Source organism: Paroedura picta, chromosome 2 (assembly GCF_049243985.1).
Source record: "Paroedura picta isolate Pp20150507F chromosome 2, Ppicta_v3.0, whole genome shotgun sequence".
Lineage (NCBI taxonomy): Eukaryota > Metazoa > Chordata > Lepidosauria > Squamata > Gekkonidae > Paroedura > Paroedura picta.
In genome coordinates, this window is record NC_135370.1 from 182575288 (window position 1) to 182603064 (window position 27777).

Consider the following 27777-nt stretch of genomic DNA (forward strand, 5'->3'; position numbering starts at 1 on the left):
TCTGAAGCAGCAGAACAAAGTTTGAGTCCAGCGTGCAGCCAAAACTTTGTTCTGCTGCTTCTAAGCAACACGGGGACCTGTGCTTCATTCAGTTGTCACACTCCTCCATTGGATCATGTTCCTCAGAGGTCACGTTCCCCCTCCCATCTCCTCTGACCCTCGCTGCCTCGCCTTGGCTGTTGCTCTCTCCTACCACCTCCGTAAGTTGTCTTGTTGGGGTGGGAGGCTCGGGCAGGGGCAGGACCCCGGCTGGCTGGGCCGTATTTCATGGTGTGCTCTCCTCCTGCAGGGAGTTCATCTTCCATGGCCCTGCTGCCAGTCCCGAACAAAGGCATAAGAATCCTTAATTTCACTTTTTGCCTCATGCTGATTTTTGCCCTCCCTGTTTTCTCAAGCTTACTTATTTCTTCAATTGGGACGGGGCTCTAAATACAACACACAGACTGACCTTCTCTGCCAGGACGTTCTCCAAGTTCTTCTGCAGCTTGCTCGTGGTGCTTTCGTACTTGGCCAGTTTCTCTCCCATTTCCAACAGCTCACTCTCCAGCCGACTGTTTTCCTAAAAGAAACCAAGATGGTTACAAAAATCAGAGCTCCCTCCTTCGTAATAATGGGGCACTTAGCACAAGTGAATATATTGGCTTCAAATCTCTCTGCTTTGCAATAAACGCAACCAAAATTGCAAGAATGGGGACAAATCTGCTAGCTTTCTTTTGAGCTGAGGGCTTGAAAGCTGGTAGCCCTGAACCCTTTCCCTGGATCATTACCTTCAGAGTTAGAGCAAGGCGGTCCCGGAGGTAGTTCTCCTCCATTTTCAGGGTCTCGATTTCCTGCTCCAGCTCTGCCCGCTGCTTGCCGGCTTGTTGAAGGATCTGCTCACGTTCTTTCCTGAGTTCGTTTCTTAGAACGGCCACTCGGTCCTTGTACTCCTCGTCCAGTTTCCTACGTGTGTCGATTAAACAGGCCAAGGTTTTTTCGAATTTATATGAAAACTGACAACTTGCAGATTGTGCATGGAACAAAGCTTAGCTTTCTGTTTGTGAGAGAAGCACCTGTGTTGACACTCCTGCAAGCCAGGCATCTGAACACACACATGAAACTGCCTAACACTGACTCGGAACATTAGTCAGCATTGCCTGCTCAGACAGGCAGCTGCTCTCCAGGGTCTCAGGCAGAAGTCTTCCACATCACCTGCTGACTAGTCTGTTTACCTGAAGATGCCTGGGATCGAACCTGGGATCTTCTGCAATGCTAAGCAGATGGTCTCCCACTAACCCACAGCCCGTTCCCTAAATGCAGCACATAGATAATCAGTTGTTAATGTGTTTAAAGTGGAATCATCATTGCATATTGCACTCTGCACGTGCTCTGAGAAACTGTCCTGCATTTTATCAGCTTTTTTCAAATGATGTACTACACGGGAAACGAACAGGGGTTATTCAATCATGAAAGGATCTTTTTCTTTTGCAAAATCTGTTTCTTCTTCACTTTGCCTTGGTGCGGCCCCCGTTTCTCTCCTCTTTAGATATGGCAAAGCTACGGACAGAGGCAGAGGAGAGCAAAACCTACCTGAGGTTGTATTCGTTTTGGCGTTCAATGGCAGCATGGTGGTCATCCACCTCGGAGGCCATCAGCGATTTCAGTTTTTCAGCTTTCTCCAGGTCCAAGCGCAACTTGGCTTTTTCTCTAACCACCTGGTCCACCCGGGCCCTAAAGAAGAAGATGGAAGCGGGGAATTTCATCTGACTAGCGGAGGACAGAAGACAACTTCCTTTAAGATTAATTGGGCATCTCTTATTGACTTCTTGAAGGAAAGAGAAAACAAATGGCTGGGTGACTCGTGGTTTTACAGATTAAAGAAAGCAAATCTAGACTTAACTTTAATTTAAAATTTTAAGAAGTAAGTTTGGTATATATGGATTAATCTGATGTGTCGATTCAAATTCAAGATCCGGTTGTCGGGAGACTTAAAAAGAATTGTAATGACGTTGACGCGCCTGTTCTTTGTTCTTTTTCCTTCTTCCTTTTTATTGGTACCTTTCTACCCCTTTTTAAAATCTGCATAAAAATCTTCAAAAAATGAGTAGAACACAATGGAGCAAGGAAGTCCTTTTTTGAGTCATGGCCCTTTTAGGACCTGTTCTCAGGCTCCAAGACCCCCCGCAGTAGGCTGGGTGCTTACACAATGAGCCAGGCTAAAAAAGGCCTAAAGCTAAGAGTGAACTTATACTCAACATGCCGTATTTTATATATATGTGAGACAGATTTCTAGAATTTTCGACCAGGAGAAGCATGTGCATTCATTCCTCTCCTGAATGTATTAATTCAAGCAAACGCAAAGGAACGGATTATGTGATTTCTTTTACTTTCCCTTGACGAAGGTCGAACTTTCTAGAAATTAATGACATCATACATGACAAAAAGGTTATTTCATCAGTTCAGTTACCAGGACCCCCCATGAACCCTGTGGGCTCCCCTTCTCACATGATTCAGTCTGTGGCCCCCTTTAAATGTGCCAGGGGCCCCGGGGGGCATATGGCTCCCCACTGAGAATGACTGCTTTAAAATATAGAAATAAAATTTAAAATGGCTTAAAACTAATATCAAATTCAACAATAAAGATTCAAAGTTTTTCACCAGGGGAGGGAATCAAATGCATACACAAGGATTGGGGGGACACTTGGTATGGCAGTAGGATGTATGAAATGGCTCTGCAGATTGTGGGGTTTTAGGATTCATTTTGGGAATTTCAGGACCCCATCTTGGACTCTGGTTCCAGAATCACCAAGACCATCCCGATCAGTGCATGGCGGTCCCCTAGAGGATCATTGCTTTAGGATGCTTAGGGCTGATCCTGCGTTGAGGAGGGGGTTGGACTAGATGGCCTGTATGGCCCCTTCCAACTCTATGATTCTATGATCATGGCAGCTGTCTCTATAGTGTCGTCCTCCAGCCACAGCTGACCATGACCTCATCAATCTCTGAAATCCCCCTTGGACATCTGAAAGCATTGTAAGAGCTCCCTGTGAAAAAGACAGGGAATAAAATGACCCCGCCCCGTCCCAGACTTACATCAAATGTCTGATTTCCGTTTTGAAACTCGCAAGTGCCGCCTGGTAGATTCCGTTCTTCGTGATGAGCAGTTCGTTTTCCAGGGCCAGCGTGAGCTCGCTTAGGTTAACTTTCCCATCCAAGCTGAAATCTAAGGCCTGTCAGAAAAGCAGATTCTAGTGGGTAGCCGGGCTGGTCTGAAGCAGCAGAACAGAGTTTGAGTCCAATGGCTCCTCTAAGACCAACGCTTTGTTGGGTGAAGGGAGACAGAAATGAATGGGAAAAGTTTGGAAACGAAGGAGAGGAATTAAGGGTCTTATATCACTGCAACACCCTAATTAGCGCGCTGCAAGATCTGGCTGAGTGGGGTGCAAAGAAAAGGAGTTAGGTGAAAATGACCAGCAGACTGGCAATTTCTGAAGCAGCTGTCAGCACGATCTGTTAAGGAAGTTGGCTTGAGTCTTGGAGAAAAGGGAAGCTTAGCCGATCCTAGAGCTTTTTGCTCGGCTCATACTTTCCTGTTTCCCTAGTGGCTGCAGCCGGAATTGCATCTTAAAATAGGGATGCCAGCTTCCAGGTGGAACTGAGGATCCCCTAGATCAGGGGTAGTCAAACGGCGGCCCTCCAGATGTCCATGGACTACAACTCCCAGGAGCCCCTGCCAGCGAATGCTGGCAGGGGCTCCTGGGAATTGTAGTCCATGGACATCTGGAGGGCAGCCGTTTGACTACCCCTGCCCTAGATTTACAGCTCATCTCCAGTTACAGCTCATCTTCCCTTGGAGAAAATGGATGATTTGAAGGATAGACATTGTCAAACTTCCTCACTGAGGTACCTGTCCTCTACAGGCTCCATCCCCAAATCTCTCAGTTTCCCAAGATAGACTGGGCAACCATACTCCCCCCCCCCACCCCATCCCAGTAGGATGTATGAAAAGGATCTCCAGATCGCAGAGGTTTAAGATTCATTTTGGGAATTTTAGGACCACATCTTGGACTTGGGTTTCAGAATCACCTAGACCACCCCTGATCGGTACATGGCAGTTCCTTTAAGGGGAATGGCAGGTGTCTCTATCTATCTGGCAACCTTATCTTAAAAATGAGGAAGATTTTAGTTGAGTCAGTAGGACGACATTGCCTTTGAGGGCCACCTCTAACTACTGCAACTGTCCTGATGAGTTAAAATAAAACACCGGATGGTCTTAGAAAGTGCAGAATTATGACACCAACCCCGGCACCTATTTATCTTAACTATGTCCCCCATAGTTTCAAAAAGTGAAAAGTTGAGTGCGTGTTCCTAGTAGAAAGGGAAATTTTGGGAAATTATGTGACCCCAGGAGCCTGGTGGAGTAAGACTCCCCAGCATGCATCGGGGAAATGAATTAAAATTGACCAGCTTCTCAGGTGTTTGAACATTCCAAGGCAAGAGAAAGGGTTACCTTCAAGATCTCATGGCTGTTTTCTATTCCCTCCTCATGCCATGCATCAAGGATTTCATCCACCGCAGCTTGTCCCATCCCATCGTCCAGGTTGGAGAATACCCGGAAGCTGATTGTAGTTGTCATGGCTGATGTCGTTGTGTTGCGTCTCCCGCTCTCGTCAAAGGACTGCAGGGGTAGAGGCGGAGGAGATTGGATGGTAAGAAAATCGTTGACATCCCAATTTATTGCTGGAATTAGAAGTGATATTGCTGGAGGACCCTCATCCCCTCATCACGAAGACCCAATCCACAGAATGCTGGGTTCGGCTCTAAGGGTCTTGAGTAGGGGTATGCCCTTGGCTTGGCAAAACTTGAAAAAAACCTGAATCAATGCTGATTCAAGAGTTTCCAGACAAGCATTTAGCAGAACCGCGAATCCCAAGTTCGTAAACTAAACTGCAAAAGAATAAGAAGAGTTGGTTCTTATATGCCGCTTTTCCCTACCCGAAGGAGGCTCAAAGCGGCTTACAGTCACCTTCCCATTCCTCTCCTGAATTGATTCGGCTTTTGGTCTGGGTTCCCAAATTGCTGCCCGAAAAACAGCTGACTGGCCGAGAGAAGCCTCTTTGTGGATCAGCTGTTTGCCGGGCTGAGCGTACGGACAGTTCAAACTCCCCTCCCACAAACCTGGTTCTTCAGATTCGAGTCTGCTGCTCTTAACCACTACACCACGCTGCCTCTCAAGTGTCAAAAAGCAACCTTGGTTCACTCATGACCAACACCTGTGGCTTTTCAGCTGGATTTGAGTTCAATGGCACCTTAAAGATTATTGGGGTATAACCTTCCAAGAGCCAAAGCTCCCTTCATCAGATCAAATCTAGCTGCTCTCCTGCAGATCAACACAGCTACCCTCTAAAACTTTACTACTGACCAGTTCCTTTCCCTACCCTCTTTGCTCTCATGATCCTTGGCTTCACTTCCCCTCAGCGTTCTTGACCTTCTCAGGCCCATGCCATCTATCTGCTGTGGCAGTCAATGCTATTTTCTTGTGGACATTGGCCATCAGAACACAGATTCATAGATAGAATCATAGAATAATAGAGTTGGAAGGGACCTTGTGAGTCATCTAGACCAACCCCCAGCACTATGCAGGACACTCACAACCCTATCACTCACCCAGTGTCACCTGCCACTCCTTTGCCTTCACAGAATCAGCATCTCCGTCAGATGGCCATCTAGCCTCTGTTTAAAAATTTCCAAACATGGAGAGCCCACCACTTCCCGAGGAAGCCTGTTCCAACACTGTCTCTCACAGTGGCCCAAGCCCAGGGGCCATCAGGAGGTCTACCAACAGGGCCAGAACTCCAGAAACCCTCCCATTGTTGCCCCCCAAGCACCAAGAACACAAAGCATCACTGCTCCAGACGTAAAAACATAAGCGAAGCCATGTTACATTAGGCCAGTCGCCCCTCCAAACCACACTCTGCGTCATATAGTGGCCAAAATCCAGGGGCCATCAGGAGGTCCACCAGCAGGGCCAGAACTCCAGAAGCCCTCCCGCTCTTTCCCCCCCAAGCACCAAGAACACAGAGCATCCCTGCCCCAGACATAAGAGCATAAGAGGAGCCAATGGCCCATCCAGTCTAACTCTCTGGGCCACACAACCAGGTAACATCAGGTGACCGTGCTGCCCCTGATGAGACATTACTGTCACTTCCACAAAATCGCCTGCATCACCATGGCCAACTGGCCTGGCCGCGTGGGCAAATCAAGTTAAGGATGTAAGCAGGAGTTTCCGAACAACAAAAACAGCACCAGTCGTAAAACAGTGTGAATTTTCGGCGAGAGGCTTTTCCTTTTAGACAATCTGTTTGGCCCTGCTGATCGTGTCACGCTCAGTTCAATTGCTGGAAGTTACAGAACGTTCAGCGCGGCTCGGATCAATTTTGCTGAGGTGCGAGGGTGAGTGAAGATCCCTACCTGCATGGAGAGGTGCCGCTTGAGCTGCCTGTATGGGGTGGAGGCAGACGTGGGGAGAGGCTTCCCAATTTTAAACAAGCCATAGAAAAAGTCTTCGATGCTCATCAGTCCGTCGTGCTGGAGGTTGTGGAAGACTTCTTCCAGCATCTGAGAAACAGCAAAGCACAGCTCAGAAACAACCCAGGAAAGCAATGAGAGATTTGTAGCACCCCATAAGGCCAAACGTTCCATGAGGAAAATTCCGGCTGTGAACCAAGAACAGAAAATATGGCGCTCATGTGGGAAAAGAGAAGACAGCTTCAGATTCTCTTAGTACTCAGGAGGAGACGGGGATTGTGGTATTCTGTCCCAAACCTACTTAGGATGTTTGCCTACTTGTCCTTCAGGCCTCATACCCAGAGAAGAACAAGAGGAGTTGGTTTTTAGACCCACTTTTCTTGAGGAGTCTCAAAGCGGCTTACAATTGCCTTCCTTTTCTCTCCCTACAACAGGCGACATCTGAGGCAGGTGGTTTTGAGAGAACCAAGATGCACTTCTACAAATTTGTTAGTTTAATAACCTTGTCCTTCATACTCTGAGATCATCCCCCTTTCACTGTGCAGATGCTGATAAGAGAAAATCCCCAGCCGAAAGCCAGCTTCAATATGGCAGAAATAATCACACTTCCCAGCCTGACTCCGGGGCAGGGAGGGGTGTCCATTGGTACCTGCGTGTCGATATTCTGCAAGCCATATTGCTCGCAAATGGAGACCAGCTTCTCTCTGTTCAGGTGGCCGTCTCTGGAGATGCCTAGATTCTCACACACCTCCCGCAGTTTCTCTTCTATCCAGTCCTGAGTGGGGGAGATGTTTGGAGGTGCGTTCAAGTCGTCAGGATTCCAGAATCTCAGCTGGCCTGAAAAGAAAATCAATTGTGTGTGTGTGTGTGTGTGGGGAGAAGACAGATAAAAAGAACCAATCACAATCATCAAAATAGAGTCCATAGCTCACAAGGGGGACTTCAAAACAGGAACAATTTTGCCGGACCGCACAGCATACAGAGCAGGGGTCCCCAACTGGGTGCTTGTGGGCACCATGATACCCACCGACCTTCTTTCCTGGTGCCCACCAAGTATTTTTAGGGTCAGGTGCAGCTTTTGGACAGCAAGGCTTCTAACTGGCTGATTGACGGTGCATTTGTTTTTTAAGTTGCTTTGGCACCAGGTGCTCCCACAGTACAAGGATCTGTGTGACTGGAGGTCAGTTGGGCAGCCATTTTGTGGCTGGCTCCACCCTCTTCAACAACCATTTTGTGTCAGAATTCCAAAGGTTCTCCCCACAGGCTCAAAAAGGCTGGTGACCCCTGGCGTAGAATATGCAAAATGTATACCTCCTGCCTCTTAAAATTAGGAGATGTTGGGCTAAGCTAGACACGAGGGGAGGGGAAGATGGCTTCATTTGTTCATAGCTAAAACAAAGGTGGAGGCAAACTTTAAAAAAAAATCAAAACACACGGATGAGGGGAAGGAAACTCTTCATTCACTCTGTTTCTTTGGACTTGGCTATTTTAGCACTCCTTTGCAACCACCTACAAAGAGGGGCTCAGGCGGGAAAGCCATGTTAGCAATAGGACAAAATGAAGAAGAAGAAGAAGAAGAAGAGTTGGCTTTTATTCTTTTGACTACCCGAAGGAATCTCCAAACATTTCTGCAGCAACCAAAGAGCACATTGTAAAAATACAGAAATGGCTGCACGTGTCGCCTGGAGGCGCCCGTCCGAAAAGCAGGAGAGGAACGGAAGAGGAGATAGGGAAGGCAGTAAAATAAGGAAGAAATTATGGAGGGTATTATCAGAGGCAGGGGTAGTCAAACTGCGGCCCTCCAGATGTCCATGAACTACAATTCCCAGGAGCCCCTGCCAGCAAATGCTGGCAGGGGCTCATGGGAATTGTAGTCCATGGACATCTGGAGGGCCGCAGAGGCAAAGAAGGCAGCTAGGATTACAAATAGGCCTGACTGGGCATGTGCAAATGTAGCCCTGCGTCCACTAGGGGGAGCTAAAGAGTTGGGGTTTGCCTTATAAGGAAGAAAAGGCGCAATTTCCCCAGAAGGATCTGAGGCCTGAAGCTGCAGATGGAGAAGCCTTCTCCCCTCAGAAGCACTCCTTGGTATAAAAACTATCAATGGCTGCGAAAGTTGGACCATAAGGAAGGCCGAGCGTCAAAGAATTGAGGCTTTTGAACTCTGGTGCTGGAGAAGACTCTTGTGAGTCCCTTGGACTGCAAGGCGAACAAACCGGTCAGTCCTAGAGGAGATCAGCCCTGACTGCTCTTTAGAAGGCCAGATCCTGAAGATGAAACTCAGATACTTTGGCCACCTCATGAGAAGGAAGGACTCCCTGGAGAAGAGCCTAATGCTGGGAGCGATCGAGGGCAAAAGAAGAAGGGGACGACAGAGAATGAGGTGGCTGGATGGGGTCTCTGAAGCAGTCGGTGCAAACTTAAATGGACTCCGGGGAATGGTAGAGGACAGGAAGGCCTGGAGGATCATTGTCCATGGGGTCGCCATGGGTCGGACACGACTTCGCACCTAACAACAGCAAATGTCTAGCTGGGAGTTACATAAGCAAGATTGGCCCTGGTTCATATGAATAAGGGACTAACAACTTCGCACCTAACAACAACAACGATTCTTTTAGGTAAAGAATTCTGCTGGTATTTGTATCCTGACGCCTTCCACCTGATTGCAAAGATACCATTCTGTTAGGAACAGAAGATCTTCCAACACAGCCCAGCTGCGAGTTGGTGCTTCTTCAAGGGACTGCTTGGACAGAAGGCAGAAAGACTGAGGCCCTGGTCTGCCCAAGGACAACAGGCCTGAATGGTTAACGCTTGGTTGCTGTTAGATGTGCTGAATATTGTTCCAAAGCACAAGAATATTGTGCTTCAGGATGCTTAGGGCTGATCCTGCGTTGAGCAGGGCGTTGGACTAGATGGCCTGTGTGGCCCCTTCCAACTCTATGATTCAAAGATTATATCTGTTGAAGTTAGATTATATTTATTTTCATAAATGTAAGTGTCACAAGGTGGGATCACACTGTCAGATATGTGAACTCTCTCCTTTTTGAAATAAAAAGAAATTATTTTTGATCTTGTTGCTTAAACTGAATAGGTTACACAAAGAACCCAAAGAAATGGAATCTTTGGGGTTCAGGTATAGAAGACTAAAAAAATATCAGTATTTCCCGATTTTCCCGAATCAGAAAATATTCGGGAAAGCTGAATTCTTTGGCTCCGAAGTATGTATGTATGTATGTATGTATTTATTTATTTATCAATCATTTAAATTGATTGAGGTCCATTCAAATGCCCCAGCATCAGAGTTCAATGCCGATGCAGGGTACCAGGCAAACTGTTAGGTTTAAATGGTTGACAGCCATTTCAGCGATCCCTTTTGTCCCCTCCTGCTTGGAAATGGGGAGTGGGAGTGAAACGGACACCTGATTGTCTAGCTAAATACGCTTGAATAAAAGCTAGGGAAAAAATGGCTTCTATTCAGGTCAGCTATGCTGGTATCCGAAAAAGGATTCCACATTCACCTTAGAAAATATTTTTTTCAGTTCAAATAAACCAAATGGACATGCCTTTGCGTGAAATCTACAGCAGTGGTCAATGTAGAGTGTAGCTGCTACCATCAAATCCTTGTTTTATGTACAATTTTAGCATTCTGAACGGATCGTTTCTGCGGGTAGCCCTGCTGATCTGCAACAGAAGAGCTAGTATCGAGTCTGGTTGCACCTTAGTGGCTGGCCACATTTTTTCAGGTATAAGCTGTTGAGAATCAAGGGAGCTTGGATTCTCAATAGCCCATACTCCCAAATCTTTTTGGTCTCTGAGGTGCTTCTGGATGCAGATCAAGGTGAAAAAGATGGGGAAAACACTTTGTGTCATATTTCCTATTCTGCTTCAAAGCGAAAACAGAGTTTGCGTTCCTTACAGGTTTCAAGCCCTCCCTCCTTGACCGAATCCATTGCATGAGCCCTTCTTACCTTCTGCTTCATACTCCTCGCTGTCCTGGGACTGCCAGGGCTAAGATAAACAAGAGAAAGAAAAATCCTGAAGTCAACCCTTCACAGAACACCTTCACAGGTAAATTCCATTGCAACCCATGCAGCACACAACAATAGGCTCCCGTCGCCTCTTAAAGATGACACAGATTACTACGCAGCAGAAACTCACATGGCCAAGTGAAAGGATTAAAAAAAAACACCATTTCCTTTCTTATATCTCTGTCCCCACCTAATCAGACAGGAGGACCACATGGTGCATCTGCAAGGAAGTGAGCTTTAGGCCACTAAAGGTAACACCACAACAAATGAATTTTTCCCGTCATGTGTGTGGGGCAATTGCAGAATCAGCCAAAAAACCAAGCAACAGGCACGCTCCAACACAGCTCATCTTTTCTTGTCCGTCACGAGAGTCAAAGCTTCCCCAGGTGACACCATTATCGAACATCTTGGCTTCAAAGTTTTCGAAAGCAGATTCCAAAACTCACTTTTGAAATCAGCGGCATCTTCTTCCTTGAGGCATTCGACAGAAGATGCCCTCCGAAAACAAAGGGCTGGTGGATGAGTGGCTTAAAAACCACGGAGGGTCAGGAGGACACAATGTCCATCTGGGCCAGATGGGCAGAGGTTCATGTCCACATAAGTGTGTATTTAAATACCAGGTCTTAAGTGAAGTCTGCTGATTGGTGTGGGGGAGGAACAAGGAACAGCATGAAGCCAGGCACTTTATCCTATATTTAGAGTACCTTCCATATTCCTAAGAGGGACATAACGGAAAAGAAACCTTGCCATATATACTCTGTAATATTCTGATATGACAATAAAGGTTAATGAATGGATGAAAATAAAAGAAAAACAAACCTTCCACACTTTCCCCTGAAAGGATGGCTCTACATAAAACATTTTATATGCTGCTTTTCTCTACCCGAAGGAGTCTCAAAGCGGCTTACAGTCGCCTTCCCTTTCCTCTCCCCACAACAGACACCCTTGTGAGGGAGGGGATGCTGAGAGAGCCCTGAGATTACTAAAGAAGAAGAGTTGGTTCTTATATGTCACTTTTCACTACCTGAAGGAGTCTCAAAGTGGCTTATATTCACATTCCCTTTCCTCTCACCATAAAAGACCATAAAGGTGGAGGGGGAGAGAGGGGTGCTTTTCTCCCCACTTGATGAGTGGGTGGGTGGGCAGCCTTAAGCTCAACAGAGCAGGCCACTAGACCAGTGGGGGAGTATTGCATAGAGTTTTCCTTGCTCTGGGTAGGTGGGTAAGAGAGAGGGGGACCCCTGGAGTGTCTGGGTGATGTCACTTCCGGTGACACTTCACATCTGGTCATGGGACTGGTGTCACTGTGGGTGGGCAGGGAGTTGTGAATTTCCTGCATTCCGCAGGGGGTTGGACTAGATGACCCTGTAGGACCCTTCCAAATCCATGATTCTCTGATTCTGTTTTTCTCCAGGCAAACTGGTCTCTGTTGCCTGGAGATCAATTCTAATCCCAGGAGATCTCCAGCTCCTCGCTAGCTGGTTGCCAACCCTAAGGGAGTTGTTAGGCAACAACGGCGTGCAGACGTCAGTTTTCTTCTCCTCCGGCTAAACCTCTGCCTCTCAGCTCAGAATTCTTTGGTTCAAAAACAGTAGCGGGGATATCCCTCCCCTACAGCCCGTGAGCTGAGCGACAACAGCTGGTTTTCTTTCAAAAAGGCAGCGAAGCGGCTCTAACGTGTCACCGATATGAAAGGGCATCCCCGCCCCTTTGGGAGAGCCACCCCACCCCCAATCATTCCTAGATGCTCAGCTGCAGAAATGCTTTTGGTCTGGGGAGCTGGAAGTTAAGGTCTCCGGGCTCCAAAGAGGCACGGGAAAAGTCAACCGCCCTCGGAGCTGATGCTCAAGCCCTTAACAAAGAGCGCCGGGTCATAATAGAAAAGTTGACTACTGTGCATTCGGATGACAGGGGAAAGGCTGTCAATCTACCGGCGTATGCTAAACCAAAAAAGGAACAAAACCCTACCTTAACAGGTAGGAACTCAAAAGTTGAGCTGAACAATAAAAATAATGTAAAATTTGTTAATTATTTATTATAGTGCACAGTTAAAAACAGAATAAAAACATCTTAAAAACCATACCAAACTAACAACACATTGGACCAAACGCATCCCATTATATCCTTTTTGGAGACCATAGCTTTTTCTGACGCACATGAGAATACACTCTGAGTACAGAACTTAATGATAGCGAAGGGACATAACAGGAATTATAATTAATACATATTGGTTGGAGCCATAAGTTACAGTCCCCACTCAACCATTCAGCTACACATTATAGAGAGTGCTATATAGTGTATTATTATAATTTTGACCACTGAGGAAGACCCGGAAGGGTCGAAACGCGTTTGGTCCTATGTGTTGTTAGTTCGGTATAGTGTTTAAGATGTTTTTATTCTGTTTTTAACTGTGCATTATAATAATAATCTACCGGCGTAGCCATGGAAACTGCAGGAGGTTACTCTGTGGTCTAAAGACCCTGTTTTGAGCTTTTCTGCACCAACCAGTAGAGGAACTCCTAGCCCATACAGAAGAACGGAATACACCTCTCCTCCGTGAAGGCTGCTCCATGCCAGAATACATCAGAGCTCTGAAAATAAGCAGGGTTCGTCCTGGTTAGTTGTTGGACGAGAGACCACTAAGAAAGGCCCAGGCTGTTGTGTAGAGGCAGGCAATGGCAAATCTTCTTTGTTTGTCTGTCCTGACCTGGATGGTCGAGGGTTGCTCAATCTCAGATCTCAGGAGCTACACAGGAGCAGAGAAGTAGTGATTTTCAGTACCCTACTTTTTTCTACCCCAAGGAATCTTACTATGCTCCCTCTCCCCACAACAGTCACCTTGTGCGGAAGGTGGGCCTGAGAGAGCTCTAGGAGAACTGGGGCTGGCCCAAGGTCACCTAGCTGGCTGCTGGTAGAAGAGTGGGGGATCAAGCCCAGTTCTCCAGATTAAAGGTCGCCTTTCTCATGCACTACGCCAAATGGGCTCTGAAGCGGTGTGCATGCCCATGAAAGTTTATACCCCGAATTAAACGTGGGCAGTCTTAAAGGTTCCACTGGACTCAAAATTTATTGCGATAAATACTCACTATGGTTACAGGAGTCTGAAGACTGATAAAGGGGAGAGGAGGAAATCCTGCAAACGAACAAGGCTTTTGCAAAAACGCCTCTCCCCTCTGCAGGCTGCCATGAAAAACACTTAAAACATACCCAGAATAATTCGGGGGAAATCTCCCTCAATCGCATGAAAAGTCAAGAAGCTGACAAACCTCTACTCTAATTCTGATGACCGACTGGTCAGCAGCGGTGCAGCTCTTGCACTGGTAACACTCCTTTTTGGGGCTGGTGCTTCCATTTCGGGTTGCTCAGATGAAGGGCCTCCTTTTGTATCCGGGTGCTTTCCCCCCTACGGCCGTTGTGCAGACACCCGTCCCCCCCTCCCCGCATTACCATACCCGGGGTACGACGAGAGCCTCATTGTGACAAGAAGCCCGAGGAGGTCGGAGGTCAAGCAACCTCTAAACAGCCGGCCCAGAAGGTAAGTCCGGGGATTGTCCCCTACACAAAAGGGGGCACTGCGACAGGTCCCGTGGAGCATGAAGGCCTCCCTGCCCCATAGCACCAGGTATTCTAATAGGGACCACGATTGTTCTGCAGCTGGATGAGGGTCACGCGTATTACCAGGGTGGGGAAAGCAGCAGGCAGGGATTCCAAGAGGGTATTATTTGGAGGGAGAGAGAGAGACGGACTTCGCTGGCCTGAAGAACAGATGGCTGGGAGTTTTCACAATGACCGAGCTCAAAGCATCTGCAGTCGTCCGGGGCTCCCTGCAATCCCCTCTCCCTCCAAACTTCGCCCCTCTCCTCTGGCCATCTGCTCCCAGAAGATGCAGGGAGGGAATAGATTGCTTATTAACATGAGTGGAGGGCGTTTGTATGTGTGTGTTTGTGTGTGTGTGTTTGGCATGCCGGGCTTGTAGCCTCTCATAAGGGACATGCACCAAGTTGTACTCGAGTACTCCCTGCCCACAAGATCGTCGTGGCCTAGGTTGCTCCAGAGCAGCTAGTAGACTGTGTATTTACTTAAAGTATGAGGGTGCCTCCTTTCCATCCGTTCAGGATGAACAACCTGAACAGGTGAAATTGCATTTCAAATGATAAATTAATGTATTGTTGTTAGGTGCGAAGTCGTGTCTGACCCATCGCGACCCCATGGACAATGATCCTCCAGGCCTTCCTGTCCTCTACCATTCCCCGGAGTCCATTTAAGCTCACACCGACTGCTTCAGTGACTCCATCCATCCACCTCATTCTCTGTCGTCCCCTTCTTCTTTTGCCCTCGATCGCTCCCAGCATTAGGCTCTTCTCCAGGGAGTCCTTCCTTCTCATGAGGTGGCCAAAGTATTTGAGTTTAATTAATGTATTACATCACTGATCACTGCAGATGGGGACTGCAGCAAAGAAATTAAAAGACGCTTGCTCCTGGGGAGGAAAGCTATGGCAAATCTAGACAGCATCCTAAAAAGCAGAGACATCACCCTGCCAACAAAAGTGCGCTTAGTCAAGGCTATGGTCTTCCCAGTTGCAATGTATGGCTGCGAAAGTTGGACCATAAGGAAGGCCGAGCGTCAAAGAATTGAGGCTTTTGAACTCTGGTGCTGGAGAAGACTCTTGCGAGTCCCTTGGACTGCAAGGCGAACAAACCAGTCAGTCCTAGAGGAGATCAGCCCTGACTGCTCTTTAGAAGGCCAGATCCTGAAGATGAAACTCAAGTATTTTGGCCACCTCATGAGAAGGAAGGACTCCCTGGAGAAGAGCCTAATGCTGGGAGAGATCGAGGGCAAAAGAAGAAGGGGACGACAGAGAATGAGGTGGCTGGATGGAGTCACTGAAGCAGTAGGTGCAAACTTAAATGGACTCCGGGGAATGGTGGAGGACAGGAAGGCCTGGAGGATCATTGTCCATGGGGTCGCGATGGGTCGGACACGACTTCGCACATAACAACAAAATGTATTACAAACACATAAACTAAGACCAGTGTATTCGGGGGGGGGGGTAATTACAGGAGGCAAAACGTGCCTTGCGAACATAAGAGTAGCCAAGTTGGGCAAGCCCAATGGTTTAGCCAGTCACAGGGACCAAATCCCAGGGGCCATCAGGAGGTCCACCAGCGGGCCCAGAACTTCAGAAGCCCTCCCTCTGGGGGCCCCCAAGCATCAAGAATACAGAGCGTCCCTGCCGCAGACATAAGAAAAGAAGAGAAGCCATGTAGGATCAGGCCAATGGCCCATCCAGTCCAACATTCTGGGTCACACTGTGGCCAGAGGCCAGGTCCCATCAGAGGTTCCTCCCTGCTTGCCTCCAGAACAGCACTTGAACAGACGGAATGACAGCAGAACAGCCAGTCAGGCATCTCTCTTCTCTGTCTATAATTAGCTGTTTCTCTTCTGAATCAAAGCCATCTTATTCGTTAAGCAGCCTAGAGTTCTGCTCCCTCCGCATATTCAAACCCTGCCAACACTTTCTTCCTCAGAAGGTTCTTTCATGTAAATACAAGGGGGACGGTGAAGAGGGGAAGGGGAAACGACACAATAAGTGCTGATGTATTTTGGGGGTGGAGCTTGAGGAGGGAGAGGTTTGGGCAGAGGAGGGGAGGGACTTCCAGGGGATTCAATGGCCAAAAGTCCACCCTCCAAAGCAGCCACTTTCTCCAAAGGAACCGATCTCTGTTGCCTGCAGACCAGTTATAATCCCAGGAGATCTCCAGCCACCCCCTGGAGGATGGCAACCCTATAAGGAGGGAAAGTCCCAGAGCAAAGGGTTTCCTTTCCTACCAGAAGCAGTTCCTGCAGAGTTGCTTTGGCACCCCCAATCACCACTGAGCAAAAATGCCCATTTTTTGCTTTAACAATCCAGGGAAAAAGGTGTTGCAAAGTTTTTATATCTTGCCATGAGAAATCGTGAATGGATTATGTCTTACTCTAAAGCAGGGGTAATCAAACTGCGGCCCTCCAGATGTCCATGGAATACAATTCCCAGAAGCCCCTGCCAGCAAATGCTGGCAGGGGCTTCTGGGAATTGTAGTCCATGGACATCTGGAGGGCCGCAGTTTGACTACCCCTGCTCTAAAGTATGACCTTTGCCTTTGTTTTCTCTGTATAGCAGTGGATCCTCTTGCAATTTCCCTCCTTATATTGTACTTTTATATGCTATTAAAGGCTTGTTGTTGTTGCCTCGGGTTGCTGACGACGACACCTGGAAGCAGCACTAAAACCCGAGAGCTATGAGAGGCTGTCCAGGAGGCAAGTTCCTTGTGCAGAATCGATCTGCAAATTAAACTGCAATGTGGAAAAAGCTGTTCTTAGGAAACATTTTTCAGTAGGAAAACTGTTGGAGTGAACCACACAGCACACCTGGGCATGGGTGTATGTGTGCTAAATCTCTCTAAATCACTCTAAGTGAGCACAGGTGTCAGCTGCCTCTCTTTGTCCTCACCTGGGAGGTGTGCTCTGGCCCCTCCTCTCTCACTTTGTCCTCTCCCTCTTGCACATGGCCTTCCACATCTCTGAAGGTCACTCCTGAAGACACAATGCCCTCCTAGTCTCACGGGCATGCTGCTGTCCAAGCTTGCCACTTGGGAGAGGGAAATAACCTTCTCGATTCGGCTTCTCTTTCTCCTTTCGACTACAACATGAATGTAGAAGAAGAATAGTCGGCGTTTATCCCCCGCATTTCACTGCCTGAAGGAGTCTCAAAGCGGATGACAGTCGCCTTCTCTTCCTTTCCCCACATCAGACATCCTGCAAGGAAGGTGGGTCCGAGGGAGCTCTTGGAGAACTGCTCAGCCAGAACAGCTCTGAAAGAACCGTGACGAGCCCAAGGTCACCCAGCTGTTTGCATGTGGAGGACGAGTGGGGGGATCAAACCCAGCTCTCCAGATTAGAAGCTGCCGCTCTTAACCACAACACCACGCTGAGTCTACTGGAATAAATGTAAGTTGACCTGATATTTCTTGAGGGATTTATTTACTGCACCTGGGATCCCACTTTCTACAACTGGAGAAAAATTCTGATAAGGTAAAGGTAAAGGTATCCCCTGTGCAAGCACCGAGTCATGTCTGACCCTTGGGGTGACGCCCTCCAGCGTTTTCATGGCAGACTCAATATGGGGTGGTTTGCCAGTGCCTTCCCCAGTCATTACCGCTTACCCCCCAGCAAGCTGGGTACTCATTTTACCGACCTCGGAAGGATGGAAGGCTGAGTCAACCTTGAGCCGGCTGCTGGGATTGAACTCCCAGCCTTGTGGACAAAGCTTTCAGACGGCTGCCTTACCACTCTGCGCCACAAGAGGCTCATAAAAAAATTCTGATAGATTCACATTATCCCAATAAAAGGGGAGGGAGGAAGGGGTTAAAAAGCCCCCTTCCTCTTCATACACTGACCCCCCCCTCTTCTGCCCCCACTGCTGCACTCAGGAACAAAAGAACCTTGTTCCTATAGGGAATTACGGACCAACACCCAGCAGGCGTCCCCACCTCGAGACAAGGAATCTCTGCTGTGCCCAACCAGAGCCCTTTCAGATGGGAACAGTTGCCGATCTGAAAGGAAAGCTGTGCCCTCCGTTAATCTGTTCCCGGAGGGCTTTCCGGACAAGCCCTGCTTGGAACTATCCACATCTTGCAAGGGAGCGATCTTCACAAGGGCTTCCGAGGAGTCACGGCAATGAGAAGCTGGTTTGGAAGCACAAGCAACATCTGTCCGAGACGGAGATTGTGCGATCGCCCTGTGCACACGTGTCAAGTCGATTCTGACGTACGGCGACTCTATGAATGAATGACTTCCAGAACGTCTATCCTGAATAGCCTTGCTCAGGTCTTGCGAACAGAAGGTCACGTCTTCCTGGACTGAATCCGTCCGTCTCCTTGAGTTTTCCTTTTCCCTGCTGCTTTAATTCAGGCCTGTTGTGAGCAGGAATCTTTCCAGTGCAAAAACACTAAACTGGATGTCACAGGGAGATGGCACAAGCACCAAAGGATGCTTCAAGTACTTGAAGGGCTGTCATAGAGAAGATGGAGCAGAGTTGTTTTCTCTTACCCCAGAGAACCAATGGGTTGAAATTAATTAAAAAAAAATTTGGCTAAACATCCGGAAGAAGTTCCTGAAAGTTAGAGTGGTTCCTCAGTGGAACAGGCTTCCTCGGGAGGTGGTAGGTACTTCTTTGGAGATTTTTAAACAGGCCTTTCTAAGAATATCAGAACAGCCCTGCTGGTAAACCACCCCATAGAATCATAGAATCACCGAGTTGGAAGGGACCTCCTGGGTCATCTAGTCCAACCCCCTGCACTGTGCAGGACACTCACAGTGTCCTATCCCTCTTCCACGGTCACCTGCCACCCCCTTGAACCTTCACAGAAATTCACTCTTCACATGCTTTGCCCGGCTGCGGGGCAACCTTTGGCTCTCGTGGCTACGTGACACACATCAGAGGAGAAATGAAATCATGAATACGAGCCCAGATCAACCTGACCCAGCGTCCAGGGCTACCCAGATCTGGGCTGGAAGAGTGAATTGCATTGGAGGCATACTCTCAGCTCTAACCCAGGACAACTTTACCCTGGAATAAAGTCTTCTGGGTCTTTCTGGAGACACCTGGCTCCTGTTTGTGCTCTCTGGGAAGCCGTGGCAGGTGAGCAGGGAATAGCAAATTCCTAATTCCCCCCCCAAAAAAAGATACCAAACAGAAGTTACAGGGACATCACAGAGCGCTTTTGAAATGATGTGCAGATGAGACCTCATTAGGCAGTTAATAAATATATTAAATATATAAAAGGCACCATGAGGGGGAAATTGCTCCCCCCAGCCTCTTTTTATGGGGTGGTGGGCAGGGGGGGGGGAAACACAGCCGAGGACCAATTCACTTAATTGACTAGCCTCGTTAATTGACTAACCTTTTACACCCATTTTTACAACTAACAGAGAGGAATTTAAAAAACCACAGGCACGGTCGTCCCGGCCTGAGCGTCCCTCTGGGAATCGTCTCGCCATTAATCCCAAGGTCAACGCCTTACCCGGAGCCTGCGGGGGAGATGGATTAGCCCCTTGGTGCCGCTAAGCAAATGCATTATCAGGGCCGCAGCTGTAGCAGCCCGCTGGATTGCCCGGTTTTACGATAACTGCTTGGAAAAGGCCACTGATCAAAGATCGGCTTGGAACAGAAAGGAAGGAGACCTAGCTACCAGGTCGCAGGTGCAGAATCAGAGCAGTTGGGGAGCTGTACATGAGCTTGCTGGGGGATACAGCTAGATAGCATGTCAGTTCCAGGCTTTTGGGCAGCCCAAGCGCTTCCAGATAGGGAGGGATTGTGGCTCAGTGGCCAGGGACCCTCATATTTGCAAGACCACATCTCTCCCTATACAATAAACGGGAGGAGGGCAGGGAAAGGTTCATGTTGGCCACAGAGGAGGGGAGCTGCCGAAGTGGCTTTGAACTACAAGTTCAGCAGTGGAATAGGCTGCCTAAGGAGGTGATGAGCTCCCCCTCACTGGCCGTCTTCAAGCAAAGGTGGGATACACACTTTTCTTGGATGCTTTAGGATGCTTAGGGCTGATCCTGCATTGAGCAGGGGGTTGGACTAGATGGCCTCTATGGCCCCTTCCAACTCTATGATTCTACGTAGAGAATGGTATCGGCTTGATAGCAGGAAACTTTTTACCCACAATCCAAATAGTTCAGCAGTGGAATTGGCTGCCTATGGAGGTGGTGAGCTCCCCCTCACTGGAAATAAAACAGTTTTATTTATTTGTATAGAAGAAAAAGAGCTGGTGTTTTTTTTTGGGGGGGGGGTTGGACCCTGCATGTTTCTAATAAAGGAGTTTCAAAGTGGCTTACTATCGCCTTCCCTTCTTCTCCCTACAATAGACATCCTGTGAGAGAGGTTAGGCAGAGAGAGAAGAAGAAAAAGAGCTGGTTTTTATGTGCCACTTTTCTCTATCCAAAGTAGTCTCAAAGTGACTTATAATCGTCTTCCCTTCCTCTCCCTACAAAAGACACCCTGTGAGGGAGGTGGGGCTGAGAGAGCTCTAGGAGAACTGTGACTGGCCCACAGCCACCCTGGTGGCTGCATGTGGAGGAGACGTGGGGAATCAAATCCAGATTAGAAGCCGCCACTCTTAACCACCACACTGCGAGAGATTCCTAGCCATCTGTCTAAATGTTCTGTTGTTGTCTGCAGCCGTTCTTCTGTTCTGGAGGCGATCAGGGAGGCAGGATGCTCAGAGGAACAGGAAGGCTCCAACTGACCCAATCAAGGCACTGGAGGGGATTATGGGAAAACCTGAGAACATTCCTGACTTGAAGATGCTAACTGCACATCTCCTGCTACGCCCCCTGCAGGACAGTCCCCATATTCTGTTCCATCATGCACCCTACAGATCTTGCCCAGTCCCATCTGTATGAATGAGCCGAAATGACCAGGAACACAATTTTTTTTTCGAGCGGTTCCTCGCTTTCCAGTTGTTCCATGCTGAGCGAGGGCATGTCTGTCCACGAAGACTTCAAGTCACTTTTTACAACCTGCTGTTGGGGCCAGCAACTCCCTGCTAGATTCTTTGCAACCCCCAGATCTCCGTCAACCTCTCTGACAAAGACGTCTCCGGGGACGCCTCCATCCGCTGCGAACAGGTACGGAGGCCACCTTCCAATTACCAGCTTGGACTGATTCAGAGGCACGAATTCCCAGGCCAAACAAGCCCCGGACTAATGAGATGGTCTGGGATGAGCCCGCTCCCTCCGCCAGATAGAATCAGAGCATTGTTCTTGGCCCCGGCATCTTAGTAAACAAACACGCGATTGGCTGAATGGCGCCCCCCCCCAAGGGACGTGGCTTACGAACAGATGAGCCATTCATGACAACGGGCTCTTGCGAGACGGGGAGGATGCCAGATAATGGGCCTTTTACGCACATGTGCATATGGCAACCTGCTCACTCTTTTTGCCACAGCAGAGTCTTATAGACTTATTAGCACATGAAGTGGCTTTATACTGAATCAGGCCATTGGTCCATCAAGGAGAAGAGTTGGTTTTTACACCCCGCTTTTCGCACCCAGATGGCATTTCAAAGCAGTTCAGCATCGTCTTTCCTTTCCTCTCCCCACAACAGGCACCTGGAGAGGTAAGTGAGGCTGACAGAGTTCCGACAGGGCTGCTCTGTGAGAACAGCACTCCCAGGACTGTGACTAGCCCAAGGTCATCCGGATGGCTGCACGTGGAGGAGTGGGGAATCAAACCCGGCTCTTCAGATTTTTCATGGCCTGGGGACAAAACAGCGCTACAAAAAAAGAGGACGGGGAGGGAAAGAAAACAACGTCTTTCGAGGCTCACAGAGGGCCCCCCCCATCCTAAAACAGCTTCACTCTGTCAATAATGGGCCACTGGACAGAGACACAAACCCTGTAACAAACCTACACACCAACTTTGGACTCAGGCCAACTTTGGACCCCTGTTACGCAGGGGTAATCAAACTGCGGCCCTCCAGATGTCCATGGACCACAATTCCCAGAAGCCCCTGCCAGCGAATGCTGGCAGGGGCTTCTGGGAATTGTAGTCCATGGACATCTGGAGGGCCGCAGTTTGACTACCCCTGCTGTTACGGGAATGACCCACGTCAGCTACTCCCCCCAGGGCTGATGCACTGCTGCATTATCCAATTTAATGCAGGCCAAGGTGTGCCCTTCTGCCATCCACTCTGGGAAAACAGGTTGGCCTCTGCCTGAGAGAATCGATGAATACAAGGCGGAATGACGATATCACATTGTTCAGAAACCAGTGGGAGACCCTTTTAATGTCCCTGGATTCACTATAACAATAGAAAGTCACAGAAAGCATCCCGGGAAGCTGATGGGCAGTAGGTTGAAGACAGGCTAAAGGAAACACTACTTTACGTAGAAAGTGACTAAAATGTGGAATTTGCTGCCAGAAGATGTTGTGATTGCTGCAGCAATAAACAGCTTTCCATGAGGAAGAAGAATTGGTTTTTTTATATTCCGCTTTTCATTCCCAAAATGAGTCTCAAAGCAGCTGACAAACACCTTCCCCTACCGCTCCCCACAAAAGATACTCTGCTAGGTAGGCGGGGCTGAGAGAGCTCTGACAGAAACATCTCAGCCTCTGCCCTGTTCTTTGAACTCCAGAGGAACCGATTGGCCACTATGTGAGACAGGATGCTGGACTGGATGGACCCCTGGTCTGATCCAGCAGAGCTCTCCTGATGTCCTTAGGAAGGCCTCGGACTCTCTGCCCTGTTGCTGGCCCTCCAGAGGAACTGGCTGGCCCCTGTGTGAGACAGGAGGCTGGACTGGAGGGACCCCTGGTCTGACCCAGCAGGGCTCTCCTGATGTCCTTAGGAAGGCCTCGGCCTCTCTGCCCTGTTGCTGGCCCTCCAGAGGAACTGGCTGGCCCCTGAGTGAGACAGGAGGCTGGACTGGATGGACCCCTGGTCCGACCCAGCTTACGTTCACTGTTCTACATTGGAAAAGAAAAACTCAAGAGCGATGTGCCAAGTGCCAAACTAGAACATCAGCCAATTAAACCCTGCTATTTGCCAGATGTTCCTCTCAACTCTTCTGCATGTAGGCAGATTTAGCAACAAAGTAGGAACAGAACGAAGTTTTGGCAGAATGGCAGGATCCCAGCCTTGAGATCAGGACAGAAAGAGATGGGAATCTGGAACACAGAGTATTAGGGAGGAGGCTGAACCATCTCGAGTCAGGGTGAAAATACAATGAGGGCATTTTGGGGGGCGGAGGGGGGATATAAGGTCTATTTGGGAGAATCTTTAAGATACCGACTGGCAGCGACTGAAGAAACCAGCCCAGGGAAGACTGTTTGCAGTTTGCATTTCTGAATAGATGGCCACCCTTTCAGACTCCTGCTGTGGATTTGGCAGCTGTCAAGCGGAGGGTAGAAACCGTGATATTCAGGCAACGGCACAACGAGAATCAGAGGTGATGTGATGTTGCCTCAATAAATGCTTCTTCTCCAGGGGAATCATTTCGCTAGCAACAAGAGGGCGCAAGGGAAAGAGCATGGAACACCGGGATTGGCTTTGCATGCAGGCTCATGGACTCATGAAGCTGCCTTATACTGAATCTGACCCTCTGCCCATCAGTCAATATTGCCTACTCAGGCTGGCAGAAACTCTCCAGGGTATCATGTAGAGATATTCCACACTGCCTACTGACTGGTCCCCTGGAGGCCCAACAAAAAGGGTAGAGAGGCCAAGACCTTGATAAGAACATCAGAAGAGCCCTGCTGGATCAGGGGTCCATCCAGTCCAGTCTCCTGTCTCACTCAGGGGCCAGCCAGTTCCTCTGGAGGGCCAGCAACAGGGCAGAGAGGCCGAGGCCTTCCTAAAGACATCAGAAGAGCCCTGCTGGGTCAGACTAGGGGTCCATCCAGTCCAGCCTCCTGTCTCACTCAGGGGCCAGCCAGTTCCTCTGGAGGGCCAGCAACAGGGCAGAGAGGCCGAGGCCTTCCTAAGGACATCAGGAGAGCCCTGCTGGGTCAGACCAGGGGTCCATCCAGTCCAGCCTCCTGTCTCACACAGGGGCCGGCCAGTTCCTCTGGAGGGCCAGCAACAGGGCAGAGAGGCCGAGGCCTTCCTAAGAACACCAGAAGAGCCCTGCTGGGTCAGACCAGGGGTCCATCCAGTCCAGCCTCCTGTCTCACACAGGGGCCAGCCAGTTCCTCTGCAGGGCCAACAACAGGGCAGAGAGGCCGAGGCCTTCCTAAGGACATCAGGAGAGCCCTGCTGGGTCAGACCAGGGGTCCATCCAGTCCAGCCTCCTGTCTCACACAGGGGCCAACCAGTTCCTCTGGAGGGCCAGCAACAGGGCAGAGAGGCCGAGGCCTTCCTAAGGAAATCAGAAGAGCCCTGCTGGGTCAGACCAGGGGTCCCTCCAGTCCAGCCTCCTGTCTCACACAGGGGCCAGCCAGTTCCTCTGCAGGGCCAACAACAGGGCAGAGAGGCCGAGGCATTCCTAAGGACATCAGAGAAGCCCTGCTGGGTCAGACCAGGGGTCCATCCAGTCCAGCCTCCTGTCTCACACAGGGGCCGGCCAGTTCCTCTGGAGGGCCAGCAACAGGGCAGAGAGGCCGAGGCCTTCCTAAGAACACCAGAAGAGCCCTGCTGGGTCAGACCAGGGGTCCCTCCAGTCCAGCCTCCTGCCTCACACAGGGGCCAGCCAGTTCCTCCGGAGGGCCAACAACAGGGCAGAGAGGCCGAGGCCTTCCTAAGGACATCAGGAGAGCCCTGCTGGGTCAAACCAGGGGTCCATCCAGTCCAGCCTCCTGCCTCACACAGGGGCCACCAGTTCCCCTGGAGGGCCAGCAACAGGGCAGAGAGGCCGAGGCATTCTTAAGGACATCAGAGAAGCCCTGCTGGGTCAGACCAGGGGTCCATCCAGTCCAGCCTCCTGCCTCACACAGGGGCCAGCCAGTTCCTCTGGAGGGCCAGCAACAGGGCAGAGAGGCCGAGGCCTTCCTAAGGACATCAGAAGAGCCCTGCTGGGTCAGACCAGGGGTCCATCCAGTCCAGCCTCCTCTCTCACACAGGGGCCAGCCAGTTCCTCTGGAGGGCCAGCAACAGGGCAGAGAGGCCGAGGCCTTCCTAAGGACATCAGGAGAGCCCTGCTGGGTCAGACCAGGGGTCCATCCAGTCCAGCCTCCTGTCTCACTCAGGGGCCAGCCAGTTCCTCCGGAGGGCCAGCAACAGGGCAGAGAGGCCGAGGCCTTCCTAAGGACATCAGGAGAGGCCTGCTGGGTCAGACCAGGGTCCATCCAGTCCAGCCTCCTCTCTCACACAGGGGCCAGCCAGTTCCTCTGGAGGGCCAGCAACAGGGCAGAGAGGCCGAGGCCTTCCTAAGGACATCAGGAGAGCCCTGCTGGGTCAGACCAGGGGTCCATCCACTCCAGCCTCCTGTCTCACACAGGGGCCAGCCAGTTCCTCTGGAGGGCCAGCAACAGGGCAGAGAGGCCGAGGCCTTCCTAAGGACATCAGGAGAGCCCTGCTGGGTCAGACCAGGGGTCCATCCAGTCCAGCCTCCTGTCTCACACAGAGGCCAGCCAGTTCCTCTGGAGGGCCAGCAACAGGGCAGAGAGGCCGAGGCCTTCCTAAGGACATCTGGAGAGCCCTGCTGGGTCAGACCAGGGGTCCATCTAGTCCAGCCTCCCGTCTCACTCAGGGGCCAGCCAGTTCCTCTGGAGGGCCAGCAACAGGGCAGAGAGGCCAAGGCCTTCCTAAGGACATCAGGAGAGCCCTGCTGGGTCAGACCAGGGGTCCATCCAGTCCAGCCTCCTGTCTCACACAGAGGCCAGCCAGTTCCTCCAGAGGGCCAGCAACAGGGCAGAGAGGCCGAGGCCTTCCTAAGGACATCAGGAGAGCCCTGCTGGGTCAGACCAGGGTCCATCCAGTCCAGCCTCCTCTCTCACACAGGGGCCAGCCAGTTCCTCTGGAGGGCCAGCAACAGGGCAGAGAGGCCGAGGCCTTCCTAAGGGCATCAGGAGAGCCCTGCTGGGTCAGACCAGGGGCCCATCCAGTCCAGCCTCCTGTCTCACACAGGGGCCAGCCAGTTCCTCTGGAGGGCCAGCAACAGGGCAGAGAGGCCGAGGCCTTCCTAAGGACATCAGGAGAGCCCTGCTGGGTCAAACCAGGGGTCCATCCAGTCCAGCCTCCTGTATCACTCAGGGGCCAGCCAGTTCCTCTGGAGGGCCAGCAACAGGGCAGAGAGGCCGAGGCCTTCCTAAGGACATCAGGAGAGCCCTGCTGGGTCAGACCAGGGGTCCATCCAGTCCGGCCTCCTGTCTCACACAGGGGCCAGCCAGTTCCTCTGGAGGGCCAGCAACAGGGCAGAGAGGCCGAGGCCTTCCTAAGGACATCAGGAGAGCCCTGCTGGGTCAGACCAGGGGTCCATCCACTCCAGCCTCCTGGCTCGCACAGGGGCCAGCCAGTTCCTCCGGAGGGCCAACAACAGGGCAGAGAGGCCGAGGCTTTCCTAAGGACATCCGAAGAGCCCTGCTGGGTCAGACCAGGAGTCCATCCAGTCCAGCCTCCCGTCTCACACAGGGGCCACCCAGTTCCTCTGCAGGGCCAGCAACAGGGCAGAGAGGCCGAGGCCTTCCTAAGGACATCAGGAGAGCCCTGCTGGGTCAGACCAGGGGTCCATCCAGTCCAGCCTCCTGTCTCACACAGGGGCCAGCCAGTTCCTCTGGAGGGCCAGCAACAGGGCAGAGAGGCCGAGGCCTTCCTAAGGACATCAGGAGAGCCCTGCTGGGTCAGACCAGGGGTCCCTCCAGCCCAGCCTCCTGTCTCACACAGGGGCCAGCCAGTTCCTCTGGAGGGCCAGCAACAGGGCAGAGAGGCCGAGGCCTTCCTAAGGACATCAGGAGAGCCCTGCTGGGTCAGACCAGGGGTCCATCCAGCCCAGCCTCCTGTCTCACACAGGGGCCAGCCAGTTCCTCTGGAGGGCCAGCAACAGGGCAGAGAGGCAGAGGCCTTCCTAAGGACATCAGGAGAGCCCTGCTGGGTCAGACCAGGGTCCATCCAGTCCAGCCTCCTGTCTCACACAGGGGCCAGCCAGTTCCTCTGGAGGGCCAGCAGCAGGGCAGAGACGCCGAGGCCTTCCTAAGGACATCAGGAGAGCCCTGCTGGGTCAGACCAGGGGTCCATCCAGTCCAGCCTCCTGTCTCACACAGGGGCCAGCCAGTTCCTCTGGAGGGCCAGCAACAGGGCAGAGAGGCCGAGGCCTTCCTAAGGACATCAGGAGAGCCCTGCTGGGTCAGACCAGGGGTCCCTCCAGTCCAGCCTCCTGTCTCTCACAGGGGCCAGCCAGTTCCTCTGGAGGGCCAGCAGCAGGGCAGAGACGCCGAGGCCTTCCTAAGGACATCAGGAGAGCCCTGCTGGGTCAGACCAGGGGTCCATCCAGTCCAGCCTCCTGTCTCACACAGGGGCCAGCCAGTTCCTCTGGAGGGCCAGCAACAGGGCAGAGAGGCCGAGGCCTTCCTAAGGACATCAGAAGAGCCCTGCTGGGTCAGACCAGGGGTCCATCCAGTCCAGCCTCCTCTCTCACACAGGGGCCAGCCAGTTCCTCTGGAGGGCCAGCAACAGGGCAGAGAGGCCGAGGCCTTCCTAAGGACATCAGGAGAGCCCTGCTGGGTCAGACCAGGGGTCCCTCCAGTCCAGCCTTCTGTCTC

At 50.8% G+C, this 27777-nt stretch overlaps 1 protein-coding gene across 9 annotated transcripts in view; it reads right to left on the reverse strand.

The window, feature by feature from the left end:
- Window positions 1–27777, reverse strand: part of NIN (ninein) — a 114318-nt gene that overhangs the window by 47063 nt on the left and 39478 nt on the right. For 8 of the 9 annotated variants that reach the window (XR_013228623.1, XM_077324074.1, XM_077324076.1 and 5 more), the window contains exons 5-12: window positions 10476–10515; window positions 7157–7344; window positions 6451–6597; window positions 4490–4657; window positions 3073–3209; window positions 1570–1710; window positions 768–942; window positions 449–559 (exon numbers count right to left, since the gene is read on the reverse strand). Coding sequence is in view for 8 of the 9 variants with exons in the window: in XM_077324074.1 (XP_077180189.1) it covers window positions 449–559; window positions 768–942; window positions 1570–1710; window positions 3073–3209; window positions 4490–4657; window positions 6451–6597; window positions 7157–7344; window positions 10476–10515 (1107 nt within the window). In the remaining variant the exon portion in view is untranslated. Of the gene's footprint in view, window positions 1–448; window positions 560–767; window positions 943–1569; window positions 1711–3072; window positions 3210–4489; window positions 4658–6450; window positions 6598–7156; window positions 7345–10475; window positions 10516–10981; window positions 11015–27777 lie in introns of those variants that run through there. The other variant, XM_077324079.1, reaches the window with a different exon arrangement.